The sequence below is a fragment of the Anopheles arabiensis genome, chromosome 3, assembly GCF_016920715.1.
Source record: "Anopheles arabiensis isolate DONGOLA chromosome 3, AaraD3, whole genome shotgun sequence".
Classification (NCBI taxonomy): Eukaryota; Metazoa; Arthropoda; class Insecta; order Diptera; family Culicidae; genus Anopheles; species Anopheles arabiensis.
Genome location: NC_053518.1, coordinates 53,384,845 through 53,402,597, shown reverse-complemented (window position 1 = coordinate 53,402,597; position 17,753 = coordinate 53,384,845). Strand labels below are relative to the sequence as shown.

General features: G+C 38.7%; 1 protein-coding gene across 2 annotated transcripts in view; it reads left to right on the top strand.

Annotated features, from left to right (window-relative positions):
• Window positions 1–3,006: 3,006 nt before the first annotated feature.
• The window catches only part of LOC120900726 (GPN-loop GTPase 1), a 55,025-nt gene continuing 40,278 nt past the window's right edge, over window positions 3,007–17,753 (top strand). The window contains exons 1-2 of one of the 2 annotated variants that reach the window (XM_040308126.1): window positions 3,007–3,508; window positions 17,394–17,399. In XM_040308126.1, coding sequence (XP_040164060.1) covers window positions 3,280–3,508; window positions 17,394–17,399 — 235 coding nt within the window. In that variant the 5' untranslated portion in view covers window positions 3,007–3,279. The remainder of the gene's footprint in view (window positions 3,509–17,393; window positions 17,400–17,753) is intronic. The other variant, XM_040308127.1, reaches the window with a different exon arrangement.

Here is a 17,753-nt window from a genome sequence, read left to right as displayed (position 1 = left end):
CTCGATGCGTATTCTATTTAAGTATTTTCAATCCATGTATTCCTCTTGATTTTCAACGTTAATGGTTATCGCACAACTGGGTATCTTCTTCATCGTTAAACGCTGCTTCATGTTTTGTTGATGCCTGTGACGGAGAAAGAATCATCCTCTGCAATTTAAAAACGTTTTCTAACATGGACAACAGCACTCTGTTGGGTGTTTTACACTTATCTAGAGGCTGTAAATCAACTATTAGTAAGGTAAAATGTTCATCATCTTCCCATGTTTGCCCTCACGTTTTCTTCAAAGCATCGTGTGTCCGGTACAATATTTCACTATATTTTAACTGATTTGGGATATTTGATACGCTCTTTCAACAAAAGAATCGAGGAATGTAGCCCGCGGTCAATTATTGCACGTTTTACAAATGTAAACAATTCGTAGATGATCCAATGTTCTCAAACCACAACACAATGGCGGCTCGATGTGGGGAAGAAATTTTTACTCACTCCAAAATACGACCTCATCATGATTTCATCATGTGAGCGGCTGTTGCCCGATCATCTCATTAGAGCAATCATCGGCGATAGATCTGCTCACCATAAAAACAAAATCATCTCGCCTCAGCGAGGGAAAAACCAAGCTTGCTCAGTATGCAGGAGGAAACGATGATAGCCTCTCAGTATGGGTTGAAGCAGCTGTCATTGAGCTCGCCATAGTGAGAGCAGGCTGGATTGTCATTTGGGCCTGTACAACAAATGACACCATACACCAATATGTCAATCTGACAATATATTTCTCTTTGATTTTGTTCAAGGTGTGTTTATTAAGAAGGTGAATTGTTAGCGCATTTTCCGGGCGCCATCATTGAGTATTGTTATACCGTCCAAATAGACATACAGCGAAATCGTCGCGCACGACGACTTCGCGCGCGACAAACAGTAGCTCAATTTTGCAAACAAAGCTACTCGTCGCGCGCGACAAACAGTAGCTCAATTTTGCAAACAAAGCTACTCGTCAAGCGCGACAAGTTGGCTTCATCCTAAATAATCGAATTATCTAGTTTTTTAACAAGCCAGATTAATGCCAAACACAATTAGATTTTAACACATTTTTACCTATTTTGGAGTATTTTCAAATATAAAACAATTTGGTTGACTGAGTCAAATGAGCTACTTTGATCTACACCGAGTGAAAATTTGAGCTACTTTTCGTCGTCGCTGTATGTCTAATTGAGGCAGTGGTACTCGCTACTGCCCAAGCGAAAATTTTCGGACGATAACTCATACACTCTAATAATTTGACAAGCAATATATAATTGTATGTGTGGTTCTTCCATTCGTAAATTTCGCTCTCCAAGCCAAACGTTGAAGCAGGTTATGTGTATTTCTTTTTGACTACTATGTTTAGTTTGCATTTAAATCAGTTGTGTTCTTTCGTATCGTATCATTCATATAAATACCAACAATTTAAAAACTATTTAACCTCAAAATGTCTAACGCGAGACGTGAAATGAAGATAGCAAATATGCCATTGCACCCTGTTGTTGTTATGTGCCGAAAAAAGTCTGAATCTCGTACACTGTTTCGTTTATCAAATCGTGCACAAAATGTCAATCGAAAACACAGCCGAAAAGTGCCATTTTCATTCGCTTGGGTGCGGGCGTACGGGCGTGCGTGTGGAAAAATCAAAATTGTTTGATTCTGACGCATGCGGTTGCGGGCTATCAACCGCTGCGGGTGTCAAATTCCATACATTTTCAGAAAACGCACGCACGCCCGCATCAACGATTACCGCTGCCTGTACGGCCAAATCGTATAGAATTTTGGTGTATGGATATTAGAAGGTGAAGTTCTTCAGAGCAAATTGACATTTCACGACTTGATATAACAATACTCCCAAGCGAGTGAAAAAGTCACTTTTCGGCTGTGTTTTCGATTGATATCTCGTGCAAGATTTGACAAACGAAATATTGTACGAGATTCAGACTTTTTTCGGGACATACTCAAACGAGTGAAAATGAGTTATCGTCCGGAAATTTCCGCTTGGGCTGGCGGCTCCGGTTTTAAAATCGGGGAGGGCTGGATGGGGGGTATAGAAAATTGTATGCGATTTGACATAATACGGACGTCACGAGAGGCGTAAACTCAAAAAGTTTACGCTTGATTTGTATGGGAGAGCGTAAACTTCCTGTCAAAAGATTTCATGGTTGTATGCAAAGTGGGTATAGGGACTAGGTGGGCTTATAGGTTTGGCGGGAAGGCCATATTGGACGAATGACAGGAGGAGATTCGATGGTGATACGTAGTTTTTCACCCATACTACGACACATCATCCAAAATAGCCATAGGAATTCACACGCATACATCAACAAATGATCGAATCCCCTCCTGTCATTTCGTTTTCATTTTTCTACAGTACGGCTGTCAAATTGTTCGGGATAAGCCACCCTGTTTAATAAACCCACTTTGGTTGTATGGCTGAAATCCAGTTTACGCCAAAGTTTACGCATCGTGTGAAGTCCGTATCCGTCCAAATAGACATAGAGCGACAACGTCGCGTGCGATGAAAAATAGCTCAAAATTTTCACTCGGTGTAGATCAAAGTAGCTCATTTGACTCAATCAACCAACTTGTTTTATATTTGAAAACACACAAAAATAGGTTAAAATGTGTTAAAATCTAATTTTTTGCGTTTGGCATTAATCTGGCTTGTAAAAAAACTAGATAATTCGATTATTTAGGATGAAGCAAAATTGTCGCGCGCGACGAGTAGCTCTGTTTGCAAAATTGAGCTACTGTTTGTCGCGCGCGACGAGTAGCTTTGTTTGCAAAATTGAGCTACTGTTTGTCGCGCGCGAAGTCGTCGTGCGCGATGATTTCGCTGTATGTCTATTTGGACGGTATAACAATACTCAATGATGGCGCCCGGAAAATGCGCTAACAATTCACCTTCTTAATAAACACATCTTGATCTAGCCGGATGAAAAACTACGTATCACAATCGAATCCCCTCCTGTCATTCGTTCGTCCAATATGGCCTTCCCGCCAAACCTATAAGCACATCTAGTCCCTATATCCACTTTGCTTTGTATGTTATGTTCGTTTGTTTGTGTTTGATAGTGCACCTCCATATGATTACATGGGTTTGTTTGAGTCGGATGTCGTGTTCTATTAATGCCAGAGCGCCGCCTTACGCAGAAATTGTGTTGTGTATAACCAGTGTTACTTCAGTGAAACGCATTGCTTGCTTAGATCAAGAATATAGTCTCTAGTTTCAATTTATTATACTACCATCAAAATGGAAACGGAAGTCATACAACCTGTTGCTGCATTACCTAATGTGAATGCTTCACTTGGATTGATTCCCAATAAACGTCCCATTTGTGTCATTGTTCTTGGCATGGCTGGTTCGGGTAAAACAACTTTTGTGAAGAAGTTAGCGCAATATCGCCATGCAAATGGCTCATTGCCCTACTTAATTAATTTAGATCCTGCGTGCCACGAAACTCCCTATCCAGTAAACATTGGTATGTTCTATATAATCAGAATAGTTATGATCGTTGAGCATAGTGATATTAACCCATTCACAGTTCAGCCCGAGCAGAATTATGTTCTTTTCTCCCTTATTCTACCTTCTTCGCTTTGCATGTTGTACTCTATGCGCTTGTGAGAGTGTGATACAACGTGTAAACATAATTTGGTTATTCTGATTGATAAATCATTTGGTATGCTTTACCATTTTCATGTTTCCCCGGGAAACAAGCACTTTATGCTTACATTGTTTATGCATACACAGCCCTGGCCCCGCGGGAAGGGTAGTTGAATTGAAACAAAAAAATAAAAAATAAAATAAAAATACAGTGAACCCTCTCTTATTTGACACCTCTCCAGTTTGAAAAACCTCTCTTATTTGAACATTTTGCACAGTCCCTTGATTTCCAGTACATTTTTGTTCCTCTAATTTGGAAAACCTCTGAAATCTGTATCCCACTTATTTGTGTATGGTGTGGCCATGGTTATTGAATGATGTACAGTCTGTTCCCGAGTTACGCGGTTCTCGACTTACGCGGATTCGGAGATACGCGGTTTTCTTGATTTGACACATCAACTGTCAAATCAGTGCAATTTGATTCAAGAATTGTCCAATGTAGTAAAAATTTAATTTTTGCTGTTAAATTTTAATCACTTAAAAGCCATAAATATCGGAATGATTTGCACAAATCGTATCTAATAAATGATTCAGTGTATACAAATACAAAATTGAAAAAAAATATCGAGTAATCAAATGTCATTTGACTGAAAATCTCGAAAGTCGACTTACGCGGGTATTCGAGTTACGCGGATTCCTCGAGAACGCACAAACCGCGTAACTCGGGAACAGACTGTATTAGGCATGGGCAAAACGATTCTTTTCACCGAACGCGAATGAACTAGTTCGCTCACCAAAAAGAACCGAATGCGAACGACGATTCTTTCGTTTTTTGTTTCATGGGGTTTTTATTCACAAAAAAACGCTCGTTATCTTTTTCATTTACCCACCATAGACGCATACTGTAGCCAAAGAAGTACTAATTCTGCGGTTGAAACCAATAATTTAAAAACATTAAACACTTGGCTGTCTGGTCAACACAATCCATCGCAAAACCGACCAAAAACTAGCATGTAAAAAACTTATACTAGCAAAAATGTCTCCTGCATGTATTGTACCCCATGCCTTGTGTATAAGGATTCTATTAAAAAAAACTACTTAAATATGGATCAACATGATGAGCGCAATCAATTCAGTTCAGTTCATTCGCGAACAATGACTAGTCCGTTTGAACGGGCTCGATCTATTGAATTGTATAGGTATAATTTCCATACCAACAGAATACAGATCGAACACAAATGAGCCAGTTCGTACGCGTTCGATGTATTCAGTTGTGTATGTACGATTTATACACCAACAGAACACAGATCGAACACCAGTTCGAACGCGTTCGATGAATTCAGTTGTGTAGGTACGATTTACACACCAAAAGAACACAGATCGAACACCAGTTCGAACGCGTTCGATGAATTCAGTCGTATAGATACGATTTCCACACCAACAGCACACATATCGAACACTGCTGGACAAATTCGACGGCGTTCGAGGAATTGAGTTGTATGGGTACGATTTCAACACCAACAAGGTACATTTTGATCTCTGACGACCCGTTCGCACGGTGCGAGAAAGAGCGAGAAAGCAATATGATTTTGCACGTTTCATTACCACATTTATGTGTGCCGTCGAACACTGAACGGAACGTTCGAACGCGTTCGGTGTAGTCAGTTTCTTCCAAAAGTCCTGGTCGTTCTTTTTGTTAAGAACCTCGTTCGTTCGTGCACTTTACCGAACTGTTCGAACGGTGCGATTCTCGTTCATTTTACATGCCTAGACTGTATGCTCAAATTGGCAATCGTGTTTGCAGTTTCCTATAGCAACAGTTAAGGCTGCATACTAAATGTTCTTTCTCTTTCATGTTTGGATGGACCTTTCATTCACTTTCAATCTCTTTAATTTGAAAATCCCTCTTATTCGACAGTCCCATCGTCTCTCAACAAGAGAGAGAGTTGACTGTATTTCAAAACATGGTTTTAACGCAAATTTATTTTAGATTTTAGAACTTTAAAGACATGTTTTGAAATGTTTTTATTTTATTTTGTGTGTGTATATTTTACCTTTTTTTGTTTGATATTTCGTTCATCAGATTCCTATTTAGCATTGTAGGGGGAAAGCGGGGCAAGATGGACAGCCTCCATTTAAGTATTATTTCACTACAAAGATATTTTCCTATACTCAAAATGTATTCATTAGAGTGTTCTATGAACACCATGTAAGTTTCATAACCCTCACATGACAAATAACCAAGAAAATGCTAAATAAGGTTTAGTAGCACATTGATGTAATATTTGTCACTTCGAAAATTAGCTTAAAGCAGTGTCACAGGGATGCGTTGAAGTTTTATATGATATAATTTCAAAGATATGATATTTCTACACATTTTTTCTGAAGAAAGCAATGCGATTGATAAGCATTCATTATTATTATAACAAAAATGCTTCACGTGGGGCAAAATGGTCAGATGCTTTTCACATTCGACGCTTGGTGAGGCTATGGTGTTGTATTTGTCGCCTCAATAATGATCATAGGCACAGCTTCAAAATCTTCGATTTTGTAGATAGTGTAAAAACAGTTTAATTTTGATAACATATTTTTAGAAGAATTTTAAGGGCTTTTCTGAACAGCAAAACAAAAGATAGAACTAAAATACATTTTACGAAACAAAAGCATAGACCATTACCTAAGTGCAGTTGTTGTGGCACATATTGCCCCAGAGTTTTGACGTTTCACAGTTAGCTTACATATGCCCATTTTGCCCCAAGACTATGCCCCAAGATGGATTTAAAAATATCAGGTGGTGGACTCTAGTGCATTTTGACAATTCGTCACTTGACGTAAGTGTAGTGACCGGAGGAGGAAATACGCTTTTCGGATCTCATTAATACGCCACGCACTCACAGTATATGTGTTCCAGCTGACAGTTCTAACTCAACTGACGATTTATTTTCTTCAATTATATTCCTTGTCCTTCTCTCGCTGTTGATACAACTATCCATTTATCTCTTTTGTCTCTTTTTCTCTCTCACTCTCTTCCTCCCATACCTTATAATCCCTACAGTAAGGTCCCCAGGATTCAAACTCTGTTAACATTTATTAAATTTGTTCATATAATTTATCTACCCCATTTTTTGGATTAAATATTATTTAAAAATATATTTTGGACTTAACAAGTTCTTATTGAACATTAAAACACAGATTAAGGTGTGTTATTCCGTGAATTTATTCTGTAATTCATTGTGTTTTCGACATTTTTGATGATAAAAAACTGAGAAATTTAAAAAGGGTTCACAAAGAAATAAATGTACGCAAAGCAACTAAACACGTCTTTCCCGCTTATGCGTCATTCTTCGAATGACGGTTATCTGTCAGTTTATTCACAAGGTAATTACAAGTATCGCGCAATGACGTTTAATATCTAAACTTAAGCTAGGTTTATACGAGCATGTTTACAGCTCGGCCGTTCCTGACTACAAATTGCCCTCTATTTCACTATTCTCCAAATTCTGGTTGGGAATTGTATGGTACAGATTCCACTTCAGAGCTACTCCAAAGCCTTAGCATATCTGACTCTAAAATATTGTCGTATGGTATTTGGGTTTGTTTGAAACCGTTGACATCATGTATTACATATCGATCGTTAAGGAGCTTTTTGTAAACGATATACGGGCCCTTGTATTTCGGTAGGAGCTTCTTGTTAGTATTAACGGAGTGATCTGTGTAACTAATTGCTACAAGATCTCCTTCCTCAAACTTTTCTGCTGGGCGATGTGTTTTGCTAAACTGCTTTGCGTTAACCATTTGCGATTTAATTATATTTTGAGAAGCTGTGTTACGACACTCGGTTAAACCTACACTATTTTCCTGTTTTCCGTTCAAGTACTCTGTTATTTCATCTATTGCTGTACCTCGTTGTTCTATTCCATATAAAAAAACTGATGGAAGTTGTTGTGTCGAACTATGTACAGAGTTATTCAACGCATATTCTACTATTTGTAATTTACTGTACCAGTCGCTGTGGTCTAGGGGATTGGAAATTTTGCTAAGAATTGGTTTGATAACTCGATTAACTCGCTCCACCTGTCCATTTGCTTTAGTATATGAATTATATTACGGTTATTAAGAAAACTAGTGAACTCTTTAGATGTAAAACAGGTGGCCTGATCACTTATTAACCGTCTAGGGCGACTGTAGTAAGCAAAGTACTGATTCAATGCATTACAAACTTCTCGACTGCTGGTAGAAGATGTAGGGTATACTTTGGTAAACTTTGTGAATGCGTCTATAACGACCAACAAATACTTTTTCTTTGATTTTAAAGAAGGAAGCGGCCCAAGATGGTCTATGTGCAAAGTATCGAACGGTACGGGATTCTTTGAAATACTGTGAAGGTTACGCTTATTTTTGCGAGCGGGTGCTGAATACATAATGCATTTCAAACAGTTTCTGATAAAATTGTCCACCCGGTTCCGCATTGCAGGGAACCAAAAATGTCTACTGATTTTTGTGCAACATTTATCTACCCCTAAATGGCCTATCTTTTCATGCACATTCCGTATAACATTGTTGATCATTTGTATCGGTACTAACAGTAAAACTTTTCCTGCAGACGGTTCACGATATACTACACCATCGTGAAGTGCAAACCCTTCTGACAAACCATTTTCCAGTTCTTCTTTTATCTTGATTATCTCCGGATCACGTGTTTGAACAATTTGCATCTGATAATCAATATCCAATTCGCTCACAGCACCTGCCATTGATACGCGACTAAGAGCATCTGCGTGACCCATGGTACTTCCTGGGCGATATTGAATGCTATAGTTATAATTTTCCAAAAAAAGAGCCCATCTCGCGATCTTAGCAGAGCAGTTTCGGTTCTTGAGAGTTTCAACTAGCGAATTACAATCGGTTACAATAATTATGTGAAGGCCGTGTACGTAATGATGAAAGCGTTTAAGGGCATAAATCACCGACAATGTCTCCAATTCATACTGCACTGAGTGTTTGAACATGGTCTTCAAAGTTTTCACTACCAACAATTATGTTGTCCAGATAGACAACAAGTTTTCCCTGCTCTATAAATTCGCGCAGCACCGAATTAATAAATCTTTGAAATTGGGATGGTCCATTTCTTAAGCCAAATGGCATTTTTGTATATTCATATTGGCCATCAGGAGTTACAAAGGCTGTGTATGGAATTGATTTTTCATTCATTGCTATCTGATGAAATCCGCTCTTTAAATCCATCAGGCTAAAAATCCGCTTATTGCTGAGATGCTCAATGCATGTATCTATCAGTGGCAATGGATAATTATCGCGCACAGTAGTTTTGTTCAACGGCCTGTAATCTATACACATGCGCACTTCTCCATTCTTTTTCCGCACAAGAACGATAGCGGACGCGTATGGTGAATTGCTAGGCCGAATGATGTTTTTTTTTTCAAAAGATCATGCACAGTCGTCTTCACTTGATTACGCTCAGCAAATGACAATCGTCTTGGCTTACAAAATACGGGCGTGTCACTCGTTAAGTTTATACTCATTGAATGATCTGGGTTAGCTTTTACTTCACACGTGAACTCTAAATAATCCTTTTGAATTACACAATTCAATTGGAGTGATTGCTCAAAATTAAGATTAGAACCTACATCAAAATGATTTTCGGTGGCACTGATTTCAATTGCACAAAGTTCAGAAAATGCAGCTGATAACACTCTAGCATCAGATCCTATTGCAGTAGTATTATTGTTCATCAAATCAGTCGAATTATTCTTCATAAGATCTAGCGTAAGTAGGCGTCTTTCAATATTTGATTGTAATGCAACTTTATTTGTAGTACGTATTTTCAAAAGTTCATTGATAGAATAAGCACATCGCTTGTAACAAAGATTAACCTTCAGTTTTTCCAACAAATCCCGACCGATGATCATAGGCCATGCCGTTTGATTAGATGGGATGATCATGAACGAATGCTGAACAAATGAACGGCGAAAGCGAATCAAACATTCTCTTTGTCCGAGTGTCGTTAGTCTTCCATTTCCTAGCCTGTGATATTCTGATAGTTTTGGGTGGCACTCAATTCTGGGGACTACTTGTTCACTAATAAAACTCCTAGGGCTACCCGTATCAAAAAGAGAATACACATTTGAGAATGGAAAGCTCACGTGATTGTTAGATAAAATTGCCACACTTACATTTTGCATTGGATGGACTTCATTTGTTGGCTGAAGCTCGTAGTGAGAAGTAACCTCTCCCTGTTGAACTGCCGTTGAAGTAGATGGGACACGTTGAGGGCAATCGCGAATTACATTTCCTGTATTGTGGCACAAGAAGCACGATCCTGGCGGGCGTCTGGGTTGTCGACAATCCTGCCCGTAACGCGCACAGTTGTAGCATTTTACTGCAGTATCAGATCGGGCAGTATTTGGTGCTGCTATTGTTTGCTTCATCTGACGGGGCCGAATAAATTCGTATCGTTGTAGCGCAGCTCGTAGCTCGTTCTTACTATTGGTCGCAAATCGAATTGCAGCAGCATTAGTAGGATCTCCGATTCCATCAAGAATAATAGAAGTGAGTTCTTGTTCCGGAATCATTGTTCTTTTTGCGATGTTTTCCATTTCCATCATATATCGTGTTGTGGTCTCGTTCGGCAGCAATTTACGTTGTCGGAGTTGACGATATACACTTTCGGTCGGTGGTTTTGAAGAAAAATTAATCAGCAGTTTCTGTTTCAGTTCCTCATAATCGGTATGGATAGATGATTTAATCCACATTGCGGCGGTTCGTTCGAGCAATCGGCGTGTATCTATTATTTTTTGTACATCGTCAATTTGTAGCATGTGAAATGTTTTTTTCTAGTTGGCCGACCCACATATTAACATCTTCTCCATTATCACCGCTAAATTTATCCATTAAACCTTCCACATAGGCAACAACTTCGGATAGCGGAAGCACCCTTTGGTTAGCTTCACCAATACTTGCGCATTCAGCGCGGTTTTCTCGCAATGGTTTCGGATTCACCGATACAACAAAGTTACTATCCTCGCTGGTCGCCATTTTACGCGTCGTTTCGGTGTTGGTGAGCACTCCGCAAACTGGTTTGACATGCTCCTTTTGTGTCGCTTCACTCACACTTTTGGGCACGATGAAACATGTCTTATGATCGGGCATTGCGGCCATTGTGTACGGCGGCTTGGTGTTGGTGCTCACTCCAGCAACTGCATCATGCTTTCCTTTGGGAATGATTAAACTTTCCTCAAGCTCGATCATTCCAAGCACATTACACGATGGTTCGCCATAATTTTCGATTTCGTGAACTGCTTCAAGAGGCATATTTTGCACTGGCGTCTCCTGCTCGCACACAATCGAACACGATTGCTCAAAGAGCCGTCGGATTTGTGCTAATGTGGCGGTTGCGGGTACATTGACTTCGGCATGTTCAAGCGCGCACAGCATTTCGTCCTTTGTAGGCATAACGATGGCTAACTTATCCCACTTCTGAGTTGTAAAAAGGGTTCACAAAGAAATAAATTTACACAAAGCAACTAAACACGTCTTTCCCGCTTATGCGTCAATCTTCGAATGACGGTTATCTGTCAGTTTATTCACAAGGTAATTACAAGTATCGCGCAATGACGTTTATAATCTAAACTTAAGCTAGGTTTATACGAGCATGTTTACAGAAATCATTATTATTTTCAATTTTCACATTAATTCCTCATTATCTACAACCCGCATGGACAATTTACGTGAGATTAGAACTCTTACTCACATGATTTTAAATTTCGTGCATCATCAATCATCAAGTCTTTTGTTAATATATGTCATTTTTTCGATAAAATCAATAGACACACAAAAATGCACATAATAACAAAGAAATCTGTTCTATTTGCTAAGCTTTGTGTGTGGAAACCAATGGTTAACGGTTTTAAAATGACGTAAAGTCTCTCAACTATGGCGACCCCCCAAAGGCCCTTGTCCACCATCTGATATAATTAATCCACCTTGCTATGCCCATTTTACCCCACGTGTCAAAATAGCTTCTAGTAAAACATCATCTTTTATTTTACACTGTTTTCATGATTTTAAGTTGTTTTTATTTTATTTGGCAATTTTAGTCCATAGATGAATGGTCAAAGCATACAATAATGAAAGAAATGTGGTTTGTTGCATATTGAAAGGAATATTCAGTAAACTGCTTAACACGCCCATTTTGCCCCGCTTTCCCTTACCATACGTGAAGGCCGGGCTACATTGATCCTACTCTCTAGTGTATTTTTGCAAGGGCGGTGGCAACGTTGATCCGATGCGATTTTATCGGACGCTTCTGTCAAACGATATTTCGTCTCATTGCGAAAAAAATTGATTCCGTCGTACGACGAAATCGCACGTCCGGCGTTATCTGTCAAATCCCATATAAATCTCGTCCGATAATATCGCATCGGATGAGCGCTGCCACGGGAATAAACGCGTACCCGTGTACATTTTTGCGAAATACAGTCAACTCTCTCTTATTGGAGAGGCGATGGGACTGTCAAATAGCAGGGGTTTTCAAATTACAGAGGTTGAAAGTGAACGAAAAGTCCATACAAACTAGAAAGAGACAGAACATATAGTATGCAGCCTTAATTGTTGTTTTGGTATATAGGCAGCTAATACAGGAAACTTTGAACACGATTTGCAGATTGGGGCATACTGTTACCATGTGATTACATCATGTGATCACAGTACACATTGAGATGAGAGAAATATATTAATTGTTGAATAGCCTTCAAGCTGAACAGTCGTGTCTTCAATTGTTTCATTTTGTACATTACAATATTTGGCGACGAGGATTTGAGTGAATTAGAGTTTTATCAAACATCAAAAATATAAGAAGAATTTCAAGACTTTAATCTAGAAGTACTTCGAATTTCAAGACTTTGATCTAGAACCACATCGAAAATGGCTACACCTCAAGATGAAACATTCAAACAGTTTCTTATGGAAATGGTTTCATACATTCAGCGTAGTTCTTTGAACCAAGCTACCGTACCAGTGGAGGTTGTACCCGAAGCGCTCGCAAATAGTATTTCGGAATTTTCATTCGATCCTGAAAATGGTTTAACTTTCGATCGGTGGTATTCAAAATACGAGGACAGTTTCTTGCGTGACGGTGAAAATCTTGAAGATGCTGCCAAAGTGAGACTGTTGCTGAGAAAACTCAGTGTCACTGTTCACGATAAATATCAACATTTCATTCTACCGAAGCACCCACGAGAGTTTTCATTCGAAGATACAGTTAAAAAATTGAAAACGTTGTTTGGTACAAGATCATCATTGTTCAGCAAACGTTATAAGTGCTTGGAAACATCAATGTGTGCTGAGGAAGACTTCATTTCTTATGGGGCAAGAGAGAACAAACTATGCGAAGATTTCGAAGTGAATCGCCTAACAGCAGATCAATTCAAATCGTTAATTTTCGTCATTGGATTACGTTCACCAAAGGTAGCTGATTTTAGGACGAGGTTACTGGCAAAACTGGATGAAGAAGGAGTTGAATTAACACTAGAAAAATTAGTACACGAATGTGAACGGATGCAAAACTTGAAACTCGACACTGCGCTTGTGGAAAAGAAAACATCGGTAGATATATCACTCTGTGCAATCAAACAGAATCATCCTCTATCATCATAATCTGATCCACGGGCTAAGATAAGCGTTTATCGAAAACTTCCTTAAACACCATGTTGGCAATGCGGTGGGATGCACTTTTCAAAAGATTGCCCGTTTCAAAAACATTTTTGCAAAGCATGCCACAAAGTAGGCCATAAAGAAGGTTACTGCAATTGTGTTACACCAAAAGCAAAAAAGCAGGACTTCTTGAAGAATCCTAAGACAAATGCAATATTTTCCGTTCTACAGCTAAATGGAAAATCACTTAGGAAATTTTTACAAATAACCATACTAGGCAAAAGCATTCGTATGCAATTTGACACTGCATCGGACATAACCATAATTTCAAAACAATCATGGTTGAAACTTGGATCACCAGAACTTAAACCTACTAATCATTCAGCAAGGTCTGCTTCTGGAAACTTGTTGAGCATATTAGGCGAACTTACTAGCACTGTTCAGTTCAAAGATGTTTTTAAAAATGCACCATGCTTTGTATCAGAAAACTCCAATTTGAATTTGTTCGGATTAGATTGGATCGAATTGTTTGGTTTGGAATCACAGCCTCTCTCATCAATTTGCAATCGTGTTCAATCATTTCAAACACCAATTTTGCAATACAAAGAGGAATTTCCAAACGTTTACAATGAACATCTTGGTCTGTGCAAGAAAACAAAAGTCAAGCTGTTCCTTAAACAGGATGCTCGTCCAATTTCCAGACCAAAGCGTCCGGTGCCATTTACTGCTTTTTCAAAAGTTGACGAAGAGATCGATCGTTTGGAAAAATTGAACATTATCACGCCTGTCGATTTTTCTTCGTGGGCTGCACCTGTAGTTATCGTTAAAAAGCCGAATGGAAAAGTGCGTATATGTGCAGACTATTCCACAGGTTTAAACGCTGCTCTTGAATCAAACCACTATCCATTACCTGTTCCGGAAGAGATTTTTGCAAAACTTAATGGATCAAAGGTTTTTAGTATCATTGACCTTTCAGATGCATATCTGCAAGTCGAAGTTGATGATCCCTCCAAAGAATTGCTAACCATTAACACACATAGGGGTCTCTACCGGTTCAATAGATTAGCGCCAGGGGTAAAATCTGCTCTTGGAGCATTCCAGCAGCTCATGAGTGGTGTGATATCGAATCTTGAAGGTACTGAATCTTTTCTGGACGACATTATAGTGTTCAGCAAAACAGAACAAGATCATTACACATTTTTAAAAGCACTTTTCAAGCGTATGGAAGATTACGGGTTTCACCTTAAGGAGGAAAAATGCAGTTTGCTTCAACAACAAATAAAATACTTGGGACACATCGTAGATGCTAGCGGAATTCGTCCAGATCCTTAAAAAATTGAAGCAATAACAAACATGCCTGCACCTACCGATGTTACAAGCCTTCGTTCATTTCTTGGTGCTGTAAACTTTTACGCGAAGTTTGTAAAAAACATGCATCAATGGAGACGGCCTTTGGATGAATTATTAAAGAAGGATGTTTCATTCAATTGGTCAAATAACTGTGAATATTCCTTCAACAAAATTAAAGAAATATTGCATTCGGATTTGCTTTTAACACATTACGATCCAAAGAACGAAATCATCATAGCAGCGGACGCATCAAAATATGGCATAGGCGCAGTGGCCATGCATTGTTTTGCTGATGGCAACATTAAAGCAATTGCACACGCATCACGTGCACTTTCCAAAGCAGAAATCGGTTATAGCCAGATCGAGAAAGAAGGTTTAGCTATAGTGTTTGCGGTGATGAAATTTCATCGGATGATTTTAGGAAGAAAATTTACACTCCAGACAGATCATCAACCTTTGCTACGAATTTTTGGATCAAAGAAAGGTATTCCACTGCACACAGCTAATCGTCTGCAAAGATGGGCTTTAGCATTATTATGCTATGATTTTGAAATAGAATACATATCTACAACTAATTTTGGATATGCGGACGTTCTCTCGCGGCTCATGAACAATTATTCCAAAACAGATGAAGAGTTCGTTATAGCTTCATTACAATCGGAAGAGAACATCACAGCAGTATTGGGTGAAGCTATTGAAAAGTTACCTATAACATTCAACATAATTCGAAATGCTACATCAAGGTGTCCTGTGTTGCAGGATGTTAAAAAATTGTGTGAAGAAGGATGGCCTAGACGAGCTGAAACTATCGAAAATGAAGAAGTTCGTGGATATTTTGCTCATCCAGAAGCTATCTCAACATTAAAAGGATGTCTAATGATGGCAGATCGAATAATAATTCCAGAAGAATTCCGAAATCGCATTTTAAAACAGCTGCATCGTGGACATCCCGGGATAGAACGCATGAAGTCAATAGCGAGAAGTCACGTGTTTTGGCCGAAATTAGACAAGCACATTGAAATTATCGTTAAGAACTGTTTTAATTGCATGAGCCAAGCCAAATCACCATGCCGACTTCAACCACAGCCATGGCCACAAACAACCAGGTCGTGGGAGAGAATTCACATTGATTTTGCGGGTCCATTTTTCGATAAATCTTTATTTATCGTTGTGGATGCTTACTCGAAATGGCCAGAGGTGAAGATTATGCCATCGGCAACAACATCATCCACTATAGAATTCCTCGAAGAGTTATTTGCGCGGTATGGGAATCCATCAACAATTGTTTCAGATAATGGAAGTCAATTCACATCCACGTTATTCCATAATTTTTGCAAAGAAAATTGAATCAATCATTTAAAATCCGCTCCATACCACTCACAGTTCAATGGTCAGACAGAGAGATTTATGGATACTTTAAAACGAGGACTAATGAAAATAAACAAAGGAGAAAAAATAGCGAGATCTCTACAGGTTTTCCTTCAGGTTTTCCGTTCAACACCATGCAGAACATTAAACGGAAAAACGCCAGTTGAACTCATGTTCGGAAGGAAAATGAAAACGGTGTTAACTTTGTTGGAACCCGAATAGGAACATCAAGTCTCAATCAAACAAGTAAGACGAAGCTTTCGGAAAGGAGAAAATGTCTACGCGAAAGTGTATTCAAGAAAAACAAATGGAGTTGGGCAGCTGGTGTTGTCATCGAGCGGATTGGAAGGGTGAATTACAATATTTTATTAACCGATATACATGGAAGTCGAAAATTCATTCGAAGCCATATCAACCAGCTAATGTCAAAAACGTGTGATCAACCAGACGGAAAATCGAAAAGTTCTTTAAATATGTTGGTTGGTATGTTTGTACTTAAACGGGAAAAAGTAAATGTGGAGACCACTAATGGACAAGAAACAATAATTACACCACTTCAACAGGAAATAGCAAATTTGGAGACCACCAACGAAAAAGATATAATAGTTGCGCCTGATTCACCTCCAATACCACAATTGGAAACAGCAGATTTGGAAACTGAACAAGAAATAACAATCGCACCTATTCCAGCACTTCCTTTAGAAAAACAAGAACAACCATCAAATTCCGTTAATCGTCCAGTTGGACAACAGAATGAGGAATCAAGACAACAACTAGAGATCGAAACAGGACGACCAAAAAGAAATATTAAACGGCCAGAAAGGTTCGCTCCATTTTTCGTAAAATGGAATTAAAAAAGGGAGATATTGTTACCATGTGATTCATGTGATCACATCATGTGTTCAAGCTGAACAGTCGTGTTCAATTGTTTATATTGTACATTACAATCATTTCTTAGATACGATTTGTGCAAATCATTCCGATATTTATGGCTTTTAAGTGATTTAAATTTAACAGCAAAAATTAAATTTTTACTGCATTGGACAATTCTTGAAGCAAATTGCACTGATTTGACAGTTGATGTGTCAAATTAAGAAAACCGCGTATCTCCGAATCCGCGTAAGTCGAGAACCGCGTAACTCGGGAACAGACTGTACATCATTCAATAACCATGGCAACACCATACACAAATAAGAGGGGCATAGATTTCAGAGGTTTTCCATTCTAAAGGAATAAAAATGTACTGAAAATGAAGGGACTGTAAATTATGTTCAAATATGACGGGGTTTGCAAATTGGAGAGGTCTCAAATAACAGAAGGATAACTGTACTTGCACAACATATTCACCTATCAATTACAAAGCTTTTTCCGTCCAGTTGCAGGTAAAAACAAGGAAAAAATAACATACAGTTGAACGTCGATTATCCGTGGGCGGATTAACCGGTGGGCGGCTTAACCGTGGGCACAAATGTGACATCTATTCAAACGTACGGCGAACATTTGCAGCGATAGTCAAGTGGGAAACCATTTTCTTGCGCAGCTCTGTAGTGTCTAAGGGTATTTTCGAAATTCATTTTTGTTCATGAACAGTTGTTAAACCTACAGTTATTGATTGAAATAATATTCTACTAACGATTAATCGATTGATTCTAGATGAATTAATAATAAAACTAGTGAATTTCATATGTTTTATATGCGTTTGACATTTCTTGGACCATTATCCGTGCAAATCGATT